Below are 14,261 nucleotides of genomic sequence, written 5' to 3'. Positions count from 1 at the left end.
TTGTGGAAGATTGAAGTGTGTCGCCGTGTGACTGCAGAGAGCAGGATGCAAAGATGCTGCAGCATATTGTGAAATGTGACACGGATGACCTTTGTGCTCCTTTTGCTTTGTGGCCTCTCTGCTTTGAACAGAGCACTGTTGTATGTCTGTAATCTGTTTGTGAGCTGTCAAGAAAGATACTAAATTAATTAGGTTTCCCCCTGGTGGCCACGATGACTCTGGGATGACCTCAGAGAGGGCACACACTAGATTGCACAACATGCAGTGGAGCATATTTGAAAGGGGCACTTTTCATTCTTATTTTAACACACATTCATAACAAAGTGGTAAATGCCAGACTGTGGGATGGAGTTCGTGTCAAGTCCTAACCTCTTTGGAAATTGATTTCCTGTACACTTTCCTTCTTTGAGCTACTAAAGCACTTCATGAATATATCCTCCCTTTTGAGGATTTAACAGTTGATTTTTTTTTTTTTTTTTTTTTTTTTTTTGAAAAACAAGATTCCAAGTGTTTAATTTTAAATCAAGTGTGTGTCATATTATGTGTCTGTTCAGGCTAAGTTGAGGAAGAACATTTAAAGATGTGTCATAGGGTGTGTCCTGCAGAAAGTTTAGTGTTTTATCCAGAAGGCATACAGCTTTTTGTTATTTCTGCATTGCAATACTGCTGCGATTTCCTGTTATCTTCCAGAACTGTCACCCCGTCTCTGAAGCACACGATTCCTCCTTTACTTGCCATAACTTTCTGTGGGGTCACATCCACTAAGGAGAAGTCGGACATATATCTGTTGTCGTTGCAGTTTGCCGCTGCTGTCAAGATTAAAAATCCTTGAAAAATAAGTTCAGCATGCTGTTTTGTGGGGTCCCCACTTTTAATACAAACATGCCAAGGATAGCACAAGGGTTGCATGTGTTCCCTCTCTGTTGAATATTTGAATATCTGTCTCAGAATTCCTTTCCTACCCCTAAATTTAGCCCTCCAAAGAAACAGTCAGGAAAAATAGTCTCCTCAAAATTCTGACGTTGCTACCCCTTGATGACGTCATCAATACTCGCCAGTCATCGACGTTGGCGTTTACCGTATTTTCTGTAGTATAAGTGTATCACTTTTGATTAAGCATAGATGTAAATTTAATTGGGCTAGACAGGATCTCAAGGAGGAAGTGTGGAGGTGTAAAACCACACAAAAACTTGTTTGATTGGATGAATTGTATTTACAGTGAAAAAATATATGTGACAAAGACAATATGTACAGTGTAAATCAGTCCAAAATTAGTCCAGAAGTTTCCTTCAATTTAACCCTTTTTGGGTGTTGAAGAAGAAGTGTTTTTGGAGTAGATGGATAGAAAGCTCCAATGCTTGGTGACATTTAAGTGTTTATGTAGATTTGTTTGTCCTACCACATCGGTAGGGACTGTGGTTCTCTTGGTCCAGGAGGGCTCAGCTGGCTCGCCATCAGGAGATGAGATGAGAATTTTCCCCCGGTGTTAAAACCTGGCCAGTCAAATGGTGAAAGTTATTTTAGCAGCTCAATTGGTGCAGGGCAGCAAGGGTGTAGCTGTCAGTGAAATCACGCTATGAAATCACATCCTGAAATCTCGCGATACTTCCTGGGAGTGCGTGTGCAGCAGTCTAAAGGGGCATATGGAACGTGTGGGTTACATAAGTCACAGTTTTTGTCATAGTTTAGCCAGGGGTGCAACATACTGTGATTTTTATTTTTTATTTTTATATATTTGTCATTTTGCCAGTAAACGTCAGTTGTTCTTTCCTCTTACAACCGCTAGAGGGCGCTGCATCTGAGTATAAGTATTTGCTAATGACAGAGGCAGAAGAAGTGTCGTCCAAAACAAATGTGGAAGAGAATCTGATTGTTTTCCTCTTAAACTTTTTTTAGCTGGGCTTGGCGGATTTGTTCTGAAACGTCAGACTTTTCTCCCAAAACTGCGACTTGTATATGGTTTTCTTCTTCTTCATTAGACATTTTTTTTCTCTCGCAACTTATACTCCGGAAAATACAGTTGCTGCCAGGGCTCAAAAAAGACACAACACTACGTTTTTATAGCTTTTAAAAGTCATTACTTACATTTAGATGTAAACTGCTGTGCTTAAGAACACACCCACGTGTAGAAATGTGTTTCTCCAGCATAACTCCAAGTCCCTACGCCTATACACCACTAAAGCTTCAACAATTGCAGGGGTAGGAAGAAGCCGTATGTGTAGGGAAAGAATTCTGATTCGGTCTTAATACTATTCAGGAAATGCAGCCAGTTCCTGATGTCGTCAGTGCAGAACGTTGAAGCATAACCGTGGTGACTGCATCTTGACTGACAGCTGAGTCGCAGGCTATCTGATAACTTGAACTTTCAATTAAATGCTATCTGTGGCTCCACTACTCCGAGCATACACATACGCCCACGCACACCCAGCTGACTGACAGCTTGGCATGTCATTTCCGTTGACCTTCAGGCATCCGATAGGAAGTGTGACATGTCTTTTAAGTTTGTCTCTGTTTCCACCTCATCCCTCCGTGTGTTTGGATGTGGAAAGTGTGTCGGTATATCAGTCGGCAAATGTTTAGGACAGAAAACCAGCCCTCTGCTGTGCTGACTCAATGAAACTGGACCCCGGGGTATTTGCAATCTGTTGAACAACTGGTTAACTGGACTGCCTCAATTCTTTCACCATTTTAAAACGGCATCTGAAGATTCGACCAATCAGAGCTGGAAAAATCCCAGAACACCTGAAGCTGTGCTCTCGGTATTTTCCATAGCTCTGTTGTAGTCTCACATTCTGGAAGTTTTTTTTGGTCTTGTCATGGTGTTTTCTCCTCGATGGTGGACTTTTTATTTACTCAATGTCTACTACAAATCTTCTTACACTCTCCAGACAAAAGTAAGATGCTGTAAATTTGTTAAGGAGCCATCAGCAGCTCTCAAGGAAAAAAAAATGCAAGTTAGTTTTTTTAAATAGAATTAAGCTAACAGGAAGTCTTGGAGTTAGAGATAAAGCTGAAGGCAATAATCCAGGTCAGAGGATTTCAGAATAAAAGTAAAAGTAGATAAAAGTAAAATGCTGCATTTTGCTGAACTTTTCCATAAACATCACTGTTAAAATGTTTCCATAGATTAAGATCACTGTAACTCTTATAATACTAATTCGTGATAAGCTAGTCTAAAGGTATAAAACATGTACAATACTTTAAATATCTGTTTTTGTTTTTGAGGATGCTTATTTAACATTTATCATACACCTTTTGAATTTAATTTGAAAGCTTTGAATTTTTACTTTGTTGTATTGTTGGTTGTTTACAACAGAATGTTATAGAAATGTCAGAATTAAGCTGAAAAGTATATTTAATTGTCCTATACTATACTGTTCTTAAGCCTTTTTAGAGTAAACTATATGCATATATATGAAAATATATTACCCTTGGCACGCTAAAGAACAACATTTTTAGTAAATTAGTTTTTTTCGTGAGCTGTTTTCCTACTCAGAATAAAAACGCTCGATCTTTGAGGTGTCCCCTTTCGCTCCTGGTCATGACGACATCCTCTGCAGCTTGTTTGTGTTTGTTTGTGCACACAAAATGAAAGCATTTTGTCGATCACAGCTAGCTCCGTGGAGAAAGTGGGTGTGTGTTAGCCTGGGGCTGGTGCTGGCAGTGCAGACTCTTCCTGGAAGGGGCTGTTCCCCACATATCTACGTCACAATGTGAGAACTCGTTTTCATGAACTGGGAGGGGCTGCTGCTCAGAGAGGATGGTTGTGGAGGAATTCTCAGGAGCAATTTCTCCTTTGGGGTTTGTTTTTTTGTGAGGAATTAACAATAGAAAACACCTACAGGCTAATAAAAGTCTCTTAAGGTTTATCCTAAGTTTTATTATACCAGTACATTAGCATAAATGTATGTAAAGTTTACATGGACGGAGTATTGGTGTCCTTTGTTTTCATTAAGTAGAACCTTACAGCTTGAAGAAAAGGTTTAAGTGATGTGAAAAATGAGAAGGGAGGACGGAAGACACAAAGATCAAAAGCTGCAGCGTTAGCGTTTCTCCTGTGGTGTCGGGTAAAGTTAGCACATATTGGATCCTATTTAAGAAAAGAGTTTAGTGGTAACAGATCTATACCTTCCTATTGTCATAGAAGATGCAGGAGATCAAGAGACTGGTTTGGTACCTGTGTCAGAACTAACGCCTTTTATTTTGAGTAAAAAAAAATCTCTCAAGTAATCAGAAATGTATGTTCAATTGCTCCATATCTGGGACAACAGAAACATCCTGATTCAAATATGTTTGCTCCATAGTTGACGAGCTCCTTCCATCACTGTATGAATATTTTCACTAGTTACCTGCTTTCCATTGAGATGATGAATGAGCTAAAAATGATGAGAAAAAGTGAAACTGTGAATGTCTAATGATCCGGTTCCAGAGAGAATTCACTGGTTTACTTGAATTAACTTGATTAAAAAGATTAAGTGCAAGATTGGCTGAGTCTATTGAACATGCAGCAAACCGCTCTCATTTTGATCGAAATGGATTGCCACAATGGTTCCACGGCTTCCTTAAGTATTTAAGGAGCAGTTTAACTCGCTGTGATAACCTGACATTCAAATGGAAATATTCAATGGTGTGTACGGGTGCGTACTCATTTTATTCTCTTCCAGAGGCTCGATTCTTCACGCCCCCTTTTGTAGTGCTTTCAGGGCGCGGTGTGCCTTTGTTGCACCTTTTGTTGTTCTGTGTGTAATTAACGGATGTGGAATGGAGGTTGTAACTGTTGCGCTTTGAGGAAATATCCACAGAGCCAAATTACTGTCTTTTTGTAAGAGCAAACTGGTAGAACGGAGAAGAATGCTTGTTTACTTATTATGCTTGATTTACTGGATCTTCTACGCTTACACCTAACATCAAGCTTTATACATTTCCATCCTGACACACCTGGCTGCAATATCAACACAAAGTTCAGAATCTGGATAAATAATTAAGCTGATAAAGGCTGATGGATGGTTTGGGTCTGTCTTTAGGTGAAGATATTGCTTCTTTTTCAGTTTGTCATTTGACTTCTAAAGCCTTAGTCAGATGCACTCATAGGAGAGCTGACCCATACATTTGCTACAGGTTTGGGGGTTTTCCAGTCATTGCAGATGGGGGCAGCTACATCTTAAGGGGAGCACAGGTGTGTCTTGCAGTTTAATTGAGACTTGGACGGTCACATCAAGGAACGTCATGAAAATGGATCGTACAAATGACGTGCTTTTGATAGGAGTATTGTAAAGTATCTGTAAGGATATAATGCAAGTTGAAATTACTACCTCGAGCTGCTAGCTTTGCACAGAAAGTGTTGGTGTTAGCCTGGAGGCCTCACATTGTGACATCAGCACGTGAGGACTCGCTCGTTTTCATGGGTATGGGAGGGGCTGCTGTTGAGAGTGCAAGTTTTTAGAGGATTACTCAGAAATGCATGAATGGATCAAAATGATGATTTGGGGCTGTTTATAGTGAGAAATGAACAGTATGATACACTTAAAAGCCCGAAAGGTTGTTTTTTCTTTAAGTGTTTTCTACAAGCTTTCCCAGCAGCATGCAGGCAGGACAGAAAGTGCATCATCATTTTAGCTCTACAGGTTCACAGAGTGGTCAACAACAGTGTGGGCCACCTGCAGGCCCAACAGTGGCTTATTATAAAGGCTTATTAGCTCTGACACTCCTTTCTATAACCTTTATTTTATCCGCAAAAGGTTCTTCTTCCAAGGATCAGTGTAAAAAAAACTGTAGATTAGTTATAAATGATTCAAAAAAGGGTTAAAGCCTGCTGGGAGGTAGAGCTAGTTTATGTTGTCGTAGAAAATTAATTTGAGTTAAGCGCTTGTTTCATTTTCGGGGGGATTACAGCAAAGAAACAAAGGAAAGATCATGTTTTCACTAAGTCAAAGTTGAAAGGGAGGATTGCTTATGTTCCTCAGACAAATCCATAAAGAAGGATGTGTGGTGGGAGGACCTCCTCCATTAAGAAAGAGTGTGCGTTTAACTGTCTCTTTGGGAAACACTTTCAAAAATGTTACATGAGGTTGAGTGTATCTGAAGTATGAGCAAAGCCCGAGTAGTGCTGTCATAAATTGGCAATATTATCACCTCACTGTTTAAGTGTAAAGATGTAGGAGATGAATGGTGCCTGGTGTAACCAGATTCCACATTGCTTTGATGCGATGCACTGAATGAAGTCTTTCTTATTTCCATAAGCCCGACTGGATAATGCATGATCTGTATTCTCCCCCATGCCCGGCTCTGCTCTCCGATAAGTCTTTGGTGCACACAGTCGGAGCCCTCAGCATGATCTCATTTCCTGTCTCCCCAGCACCACAAACACTATCAAAGCCGCAATTGTTCTGGTTTTGGGAGGATTGTTGGTGCAACTGTTGTTCCTCAGTTGGGTATAATAAATAAAGAAATGTGTGCTCGCACAAACAGTCAAGTTTGGGTGTCGAGAGTGTTTGCAAGAGTTCACTTCGTACTTTTGTGCTTCACAGTCACCGGCACAAACACACAGTGGCAGACATTGATGCTCACAATGCAACTCGTCTGTTTGGTAGTGATAACTGAACTAAACAAAGGCCTTTTAATGTCATTGTAACCCCTTGTCCTGAAGGAGGCTGTGTTTCCATTCAAGCCTGTTCATCCGTCTGTGTTTGTTGTTTTTTTATTTATTTTTTCTCTGTTTGGGAAAACTTTAGGAAAATAGTTTCATTTGAGACTGCTGAAAGATTAAAAAACAGAGTTCACCCAATTCTTGCAACTTGGATTCTGTCATTAAAATGATGTATAGAAGTTTACAAAGAATATAATTTTTTCTCAAATCTTAATTTTTTATGTCTGGTTTATTGAATGAAAGGGTCGCTCACGTATCACATCTTTCCCCTCTAATGAAATGAATCACCGTTTATTGTTGATGAACCTTCACTTCTCTTCATATTGATGCGGATGATGAATTAGAGGGTCTTAACTGATTGCTTGGACAGACAAAAAATATTTTTGCATTCATTAATGACCAACTAAGATATTACATTGAAATAACTTAAGGCAAGAGTTTATGGCTGATTTTCTTTTAAATTTGAGCTGTATATATAATCCATTTATTCATCATATTTTGTTCTACAGTTCAGTTAAGAAGTTTGTATTCAATTTTTGCTTAAATGGCTGTAAAAATGTTTCCCCTGTTTGGTTCATTGTTTCAAAATAGGGATTTGTCTCCATTTTTCCCCTGTAGTTCTTAAAACTGTCTTCCATTTCTAAAACAAAGGAAAGAACCACCCTTTGGCTGGAAGATGGTCGCTTCCCTACAGATAATTTTTCCTTGTAGAAATTCTCTAATATTGTCTCGTTAAAGCTACAAGGCGAGTTTCAAGCGGCTACTTCCGTGTTCAAAACTCTTGGGTTCACTGACCCTGGTCTGGGACCAAGAACCGCCCTCTGACCCGTCTTTTGAGGTGTTCTTTGTTCGTTTCCAATTGGACTGAGCTCCTGTTCGCTCCGAGTTTCCTCAGTCTGAATAGGCTCCATGCTGGTACCGGAACAAATGGACCAAAACGGCTACTATAGTGGGTCATTACGAAATGTAAACAGTAGGAACATAGAAACTGATGTGCCACAGAGAAATGTGAAGCAACGATGAGGCAAAGCACCGGTGACGCCTCAGGTGTTAAAGGGTTAAGTAGACTCAGTCTAGACCAGTTGACTTTTCCAGTCTGTATACTCCTTTAATAATTGTGGTTTGTGCCTTGATGGAATTATATGACATTATGTTTTCCATATAGTGGAGTAGAGCTGAAAAAAAAAGCCTGAAGCAAGATTTGTGAGATTTGCACTGGTTCAATATTTTACACCAAGCCTCTTCCAACTGTAGGTGGTGGACGTGTGCTAGTGAACAGTAGAAAATAAGGAAAAGCCCCTCCCTACTTGTCCATTGTGAACATCTTGGGCTAAATACGCATTCAAGAACCTCCTTTAAGTGCATTTTTGAAAGCAGGTCGCATGCCTGGTGTGTCTGTAGCTTTAATGCAAGTTTCCCTGTCAGCAACAGATGAATGTAATCAGGCAAATATGGTGTTTTGTTGTCTTGTGGCATAAGTTATATTACAACACCTGGGATGCTGCTTGTAAAACTCTAGAGAAAGTGGTTCACCCGTGTTTGCTTGGGTACCATGATGCAGGCAGACAGCTCTCTCCTCTGTGCTTCTTGAGGCAGTGTACACGCGTGTGATTGTGTGTGACTGTGTGTGTGTGCGTGTTCACCTGTGAGTCAGAAGTCTTGTTTTCTTTGGTGGCTGACCTCTGCAGACAGGTGTCCTTGCAGACACACATGTTCCAAAAACGTAGCCCCCGCACTGGTTTTCCTGATGAGGGTTAATCAAACCCACAGTGACAGAGAATCATGCTCAGCCGCTGGATCTGCATGCCATGATTATCTGCAGGGAAGCGACCATCTTCCAGCCACAGGGTGGTTCTTTCCTGTTAGAGACAGGAGAGGAAGGCAGGCATGCCCTCACTGAGATAAGAAAAACAACAGCCTTCAGCTTTCCATTGTCCTTACTTGGATTTGTTTATATTGTTCAGGGAAAATTTGCCAACCTCATGTTTAATTTGTAATCCCTTTGAAATTAAATAGGACTTCCCTAGTGACTTCTTTGTTTTTTTAAGCATTGTTGCACCGAATTACAAAAGTAAACACGTTTCTAATCATGACCTGAATCTGATGATCTCACAGCCTAATATAGAAGCCTAAAACATCTATGTTTGCTACTGAACCGTATTTGTAATGGTTGGAACACTTCAGATTACCATTTTCTTATAATGTATCCAAGTATTTGTGGTTTTATTCTTATCTCTTTTTTCATAAACCAGTTTTCTGTTGCAGTCAGAAATGTGACGTTGAACATATTTTTACACAGCAGGAAAGCCGTTTCTAATTACAGCGAGTGTTTTGGAAAATGCATTTTCTGAAGAACATAAACTCTTTAAAGAGAGTTTGGCAGCAATCTCACATTACTCATATTTTTTTCCCACTAAAATTTGCTTTCAAGCCCTAAAACCAATTTTCTTTGACTGCTCGTCTTAATTCATATCTAGCCTCGTTGCCTGGATTAATATTCTGTTTTTACTTTCAAAGCAACTCATAGATTGAAAGTGTGAAATAAAGAAAGTCTGATGGATATTTGATGTGACGGCAAAAAGGATAATCCACCAAATGTTTTGAAAAAATATTTTTTGTTTGTGCCAAAATTCAAAACACAATTAATTATGCACATAATTATGAACTAGATATATAGCATTACCTGTGATAATGCTAGTATAAATGCTAAAGCTGAATTTGGCTGCTGAAGATGCTAGTGGAGATAGCTGAAAAGGCTGAAACTTATAGCTAAAAATGCTGAAGCTGATAGCTGAAAACGTCGAAGCTGATGGCTGAAAAGGTGAAGCTGATGGCTGAAAACGTTGAAGCTGATGGCTGAAAACGCAGAAGCTAATGGCTAAATACGCACAAGCTGATTGCTGAAAACGCACAAGCTGATGGCTGAAAACACTGAAGCTGATGGCTGAAAACGCAGAAGCTAATAGCTGAAAATGCAAAGGCTGAGACCTAAAAACGCTGAAGCTGATGGCGGAAAACGCTGACTCTGATGGCTAAAAAAGCTGAAGCTGATGGCTGAAAACGCACAAGCTGATGGCTGAAAACACTGAAGCTGATGGCTGAAAACGCAGAAGCTAATAGCTGAAAATGCTGAAGCTGATGGCTGAAAACGCTGAAGCTGATGGCTGAAAACGCTGAAGCTGATGGCTGAAAACGAAGAAGCTAATAGCTGAAAATGCTGAGGCTGAGACCTAAAAATGCTGACGCTGATGGCGGAAAACGATGAAGCTAATAGCTGAAAATGCTGAAATTGTTAGCTAAAAATGCTGACGCTGATAGCGGAAAATGCTAAAGCTGATAGCTGAAAACGCTGAAGCTGATAGCTACAAAATATTAGCTAAATGCCAAATTAGCCTCAAAAAAAAGGAAAACTTAGGTTAGCCAAAACAGCCAGCATGTAGATGAAAACAATACCAAACTTCAAATTAGCTTAAAAAACTAAATAAGCCAAAACAGCTAACATGTAGCTGAAATATTAGCTAAACTTCAAAATAGCCAAAACAAATCTTGGTAAATGCCAAAATAGTCCAAAAAACTAGCAGAATGACAATTTTTAAAACTTTAAAACTGTAACTTTTTAACATAATTCTGAATAATAAAAGACAGGAATATTATTCTAGAATAAATCAACTTAAACCTTAAATAACTTTCAAAATTTTACCCTCCAAAATAATATATTTTTTTCAAAATTATACAAGTTAGAAATAAGCGTAAGATAACATTGAACCATTAACAACAATAAAATGAAATGATCTGGATGGCCGGATCCGGCCCCCGGGCCTTGACTTTGACACGTGTTCTATAAGGATCAGATTTAATGGAAATGTCATTTTTGGAACTTTGGTTTGCTTGAAACTACAGATCAAAACCTGTTTAAAGTCAGTCTTTATTGCTGTTTTTTTTTTTTTTATATATATAATATGATGCAAACCCGTGTCTAAATTTAATATGTTTTTGTGTTTTTGCAGTATAACTTCGTGGGGAGAATCCTTGGACCCCGAGGGCTCACTGCCAAACAATTGGAAGCAGAAACAGGATGCAAAATCATGGTGCGAGGAAAGAGCTCCATGAGAGACAAAAAGAAGGTGAGATCCTTAAAAGTCTTTTTATTTCTGCCTGGTGGCAGCAGTCTGACATCTGATAATGCTGTAAAACCAGAGAACTCCATTGTATTTAGAACTTCTTAGCTAAGATTGCAGCCATAACAAAATACTTTTTAAGTGTATCAAGTTTTGAATCTGCAAAAAAAAAAAAAAAAAAAATCTTCGTTGGGGGTTTCTTTCCCTCCAACACATCCTTAAAACTAAAATAATGACAAAATGAAAGTCATTTTCCTTCAGCTCAGTTCTATCCTTCATTACTGCGGAGTCTGTAGTATTAATTTGTCCAAACTACATGTACATGCTGTACTTTCCTGCTAAACCGCATGTTTATGCAGTATTTCACAGACTGTGACAATTGAGGCACTTTATATGCATCCCTGAAGGATGAGAAATGTTTTATCAGATTTTAAAATCTGCTTTGAAGTCAAATTGACGACAACTTTAAAGGTTTGGATTTTGCAGGATGTGGCCTGTTAAACATTCCTGCACATTTTGCATATGACTCTCAGCAAGTGAATTTTTAAATGATTTCCCATGAACTGGCTGAATTTATAAATGGGTAATTTTTTATATTTTTCTTCATCTACTTTGCGGTCTTTCATTTATGTCTTAAATTTAGGGGTCTGTAACCTTTTACACTTTAAGAACAATTTTGACCAGAACCCAACGTGAGCCACAAAGTGCACAATGTTTATGCTTTTTTGGCAATCAAGCATTTATTTATAAATTTCGTCTTTAAATATTACAACGATTGAATTGCAACAGTGTCTATATGTTTCTATATATAACAGTTGTAACTTATTTTACTTTTGACAGCAGCACACACTAGTTCCTTTCAAAATAAAACCCACTCTGTCCTCCAACAGCAGCTTTTCTTATATTAAAAATTCAAGGCATTCAAGCATGATATTTTTTATCAGTAAGACTTTGGTGTGCTTTTTAACTTTTAATCTCAAAAATAAACATTTTAGAAGAATCTATTTACTAAAAAACTCCAAAACAATTAGAAAAACCTGAGCTTTTTATTGAAAACACACAACTCTAAATCACTCACAATCCTTTTAAACCACATTTGTTCAAAACTTTAACCACTTTAGTGTAATTCACCTAAATAAGAAAAAAATTAAAGAGGATTTAATTTTAAATTAAAAATACAAATTTAAAGAACAATTCTACAACATTTATGAGAGTAAATTAAACTGTTTTTGTTAAGATGGTTCACATTTTAAAATCTTAACTAACTAATCTATTATTTATTCAATTGTTAGCATTTTTCATTAAAGTTAAAGAGCCACAGTAAAGGGATAAAAGAGCCCCATGTGCTTAAATGATCTTAAATGATCATCTTTCTTTGTTTCCTGGAAGTATGTTGGAGACTCGCGTGTATAGCTTTGAAATTTAAATAGGTTATTAAGAAAGGCCAGACATTTCCAAAACAGCATACACAAGCAGTTCAGATGTTAGTTTTAGTTCTAGACATAAATCTGTAATTACCTTCATAATCTTTTATTATCTTTTTTGTCCTGTGCTAGCTTATTTTTATGTGCTTCTGCAGCAGTATCTGCCAGAGGTCACGTTCAGCTGTTAGGACAAGGTAGAATTCACCTCACTGTGTATGAGTGCTGGGCGATATGACCATACATATGGTGTGGGTGATAGAAAAGTGTCTATCGTGACATTTCTCTATCGTTTTTGCTCATTTTTATCGCAGACTTTTGTGTAAAAATGTGTTTTCCTACTAAGAAACTTGAAACTGTTCATTTGTAACGATTCAGTAACATGTGACTTGAATAAAAAAGTCAAAAAAGTAAGTAATTACATTTTTTTCTTTATTTTTCCAGAAATTAACAGAAAATTTACTTTATTGCGATATATATCTTTGTTGTGATATAAAATAATTTATACCGTGATATACAATTGCTTCCATATCACCCAGCACTACTATATAGATCACAAAAATCATAAATACCTGTCATTTGTAATGAAATATATTAAAGAATAACTCATTTAAAATACACATTTACATGTTTTTATACAATATTTGTTTTGCACATTTCCTAAAACACAACAGCTTGCTACAATAGTCTTATTTCTCGTGTCCTCGTTGGTTCTTCTACTCTTTCTTTGATCTAACTGAAGAAACTGAAGCTGATTACTCAGCCTTCACCTTTATTATGAAAGAGATTTAGTAAATTTATCATGACTATAGTAAGTAGGTCAAGAGATCAGAAAAGTCGAATAATTATTAAGTTTTTTGGTGAAAGCATAACCTGCACTCATGCGTAACTGTGTCATGACCTAGTATGAGGGCATTCAAATGAAAAACTTGAATCTTTTAGCTCTGTATTTCAAGGTTTAAGATGAGTTAAAAGTGTGTTTTACTACACAAAAAAACATAAGAATGAATATCTGTCACTGTGTAAAGTCAGTTTGAGACGGGTTGAAAAGGTTTAGAGATCTGTCCAGTTTTTGCCTCCATAAATCACAATAATCACTGTAAGATTTGCTCTCTATATCCCGAAAGCTTTTTGGATAGACCCAGAGTGTCACAGCCACCAACAAAGCCGCTAAAGTAGCTGCCGGTCAGTGCGTTTTCAGCCTCGGTATTTTCAGCCCGATGCCCCCATGGCAGCAGAGGATGCCACGGCAGCAGCTAAGCCAGTGTGTTTATTCAGGATCCATTAGCGGCAGCATTTTTATGCTCTCAATAATTCAGCTGGTTACTCCCCCTTGGGCCTCGCCGCCTGACAGAGAGCCTGCTCACTGGGGCTCCGCAATGGGAGAGTCGTGCAGCCACAGAAAGAGGCGAAGCAGAGTCAAAAGGAACAATGCGGAGAAAAGGAGAGCAGATCTAGTCGGGGAAAAAAGGAGGATGGAGCTAACCAAAGAGCGACATATTGTATTTTATAATAAAGAAAAGCTAACTGTGCTTGTTACTAAAAATGACAATAATTTTCTCCTTTTCTTCCATTTTTGCTGTCCTTGCCAACTACTTGTGCCCTGTTTATACTTAAAAATATCAGACCTATTTTAACAACTTTTTAATGTAGATCAGGAACCAGCTTTTGCCGCTTTTGTAAAGAAGAATCTTTATGACACAATTCCCCCAAACTGCTGGGAATAATCAAAAAAGATGAAAAGAAGAATTTCACATTAATCTCTAATCTTATTAGGTAAACTTTTTCTTAAGGCTTTAGCTAAGTTTAACTAGTTTGTTTAGACTTTTGGTTTTTTGCAAGGGGTTTAATTTAGGACTGAGTTGATAAAATCAACTAATCGATTTAAATCTATTTAAGCTTAATCTAACAATAATCGGTTCATAGAAATTTAGATCGATTTAGCACATAAAGATAAAGTCAGCTAGCTTGATGCTAACGTTTAATGGAATTAATTCAATTCAATTCAATTCAATTTTATTTATATAGCCCAATATCACAAATTCAATTTGCCTCATTGGGCTTCATGCCTGTAGT

General features: G+C 37.9%; 1 protein-coding gene across 7 annotated transcripts in view; it reads left to right on the top strand.

Annotated features, from left to right (window-relative positions):
- qkia (QKI, KH domain containing, RNA binding a) overlaps positions 1–14,261 on the top strand; it is a 76,214-nt gene that overhangs the window by 26,758 nt on the left and 35,195 nt on the right. For all 7 annotated transcript variants that reach the window (XM_024292932.2, XM_024293164.2, XM_024292763.2 and 4 more), the window contains exon 3: positions 10,654–10,770. In XM_024292932.2, coding sequence (XP_024148700.1) covers positions 10,654–10,770 — 117 coding nt within the window. The remainder of the gene's footprint in view (positions 1–10,653; positions 10,771–14,261) is intronic.

The sequence above is a fragment of the Oryzias melastigma genome, linkage group LG22, assembly GCF_002922805.2.
Source record: "Oryzias melastigma strain HK-1 linkage group LG22, ASM292280v2, whole genome shotgun sequence".
Lineage (NCBI taxonomy): Eukaryota > Metazoa > Chordata > Actinopteri > Beloniformes > Adrianichthyidae > Oryzias > Oryzias melastigma.
Note: the sequence above shows the minus strand (reverse complement) of the source record. Positions and strands in the feature narration are given on the sequence as shown.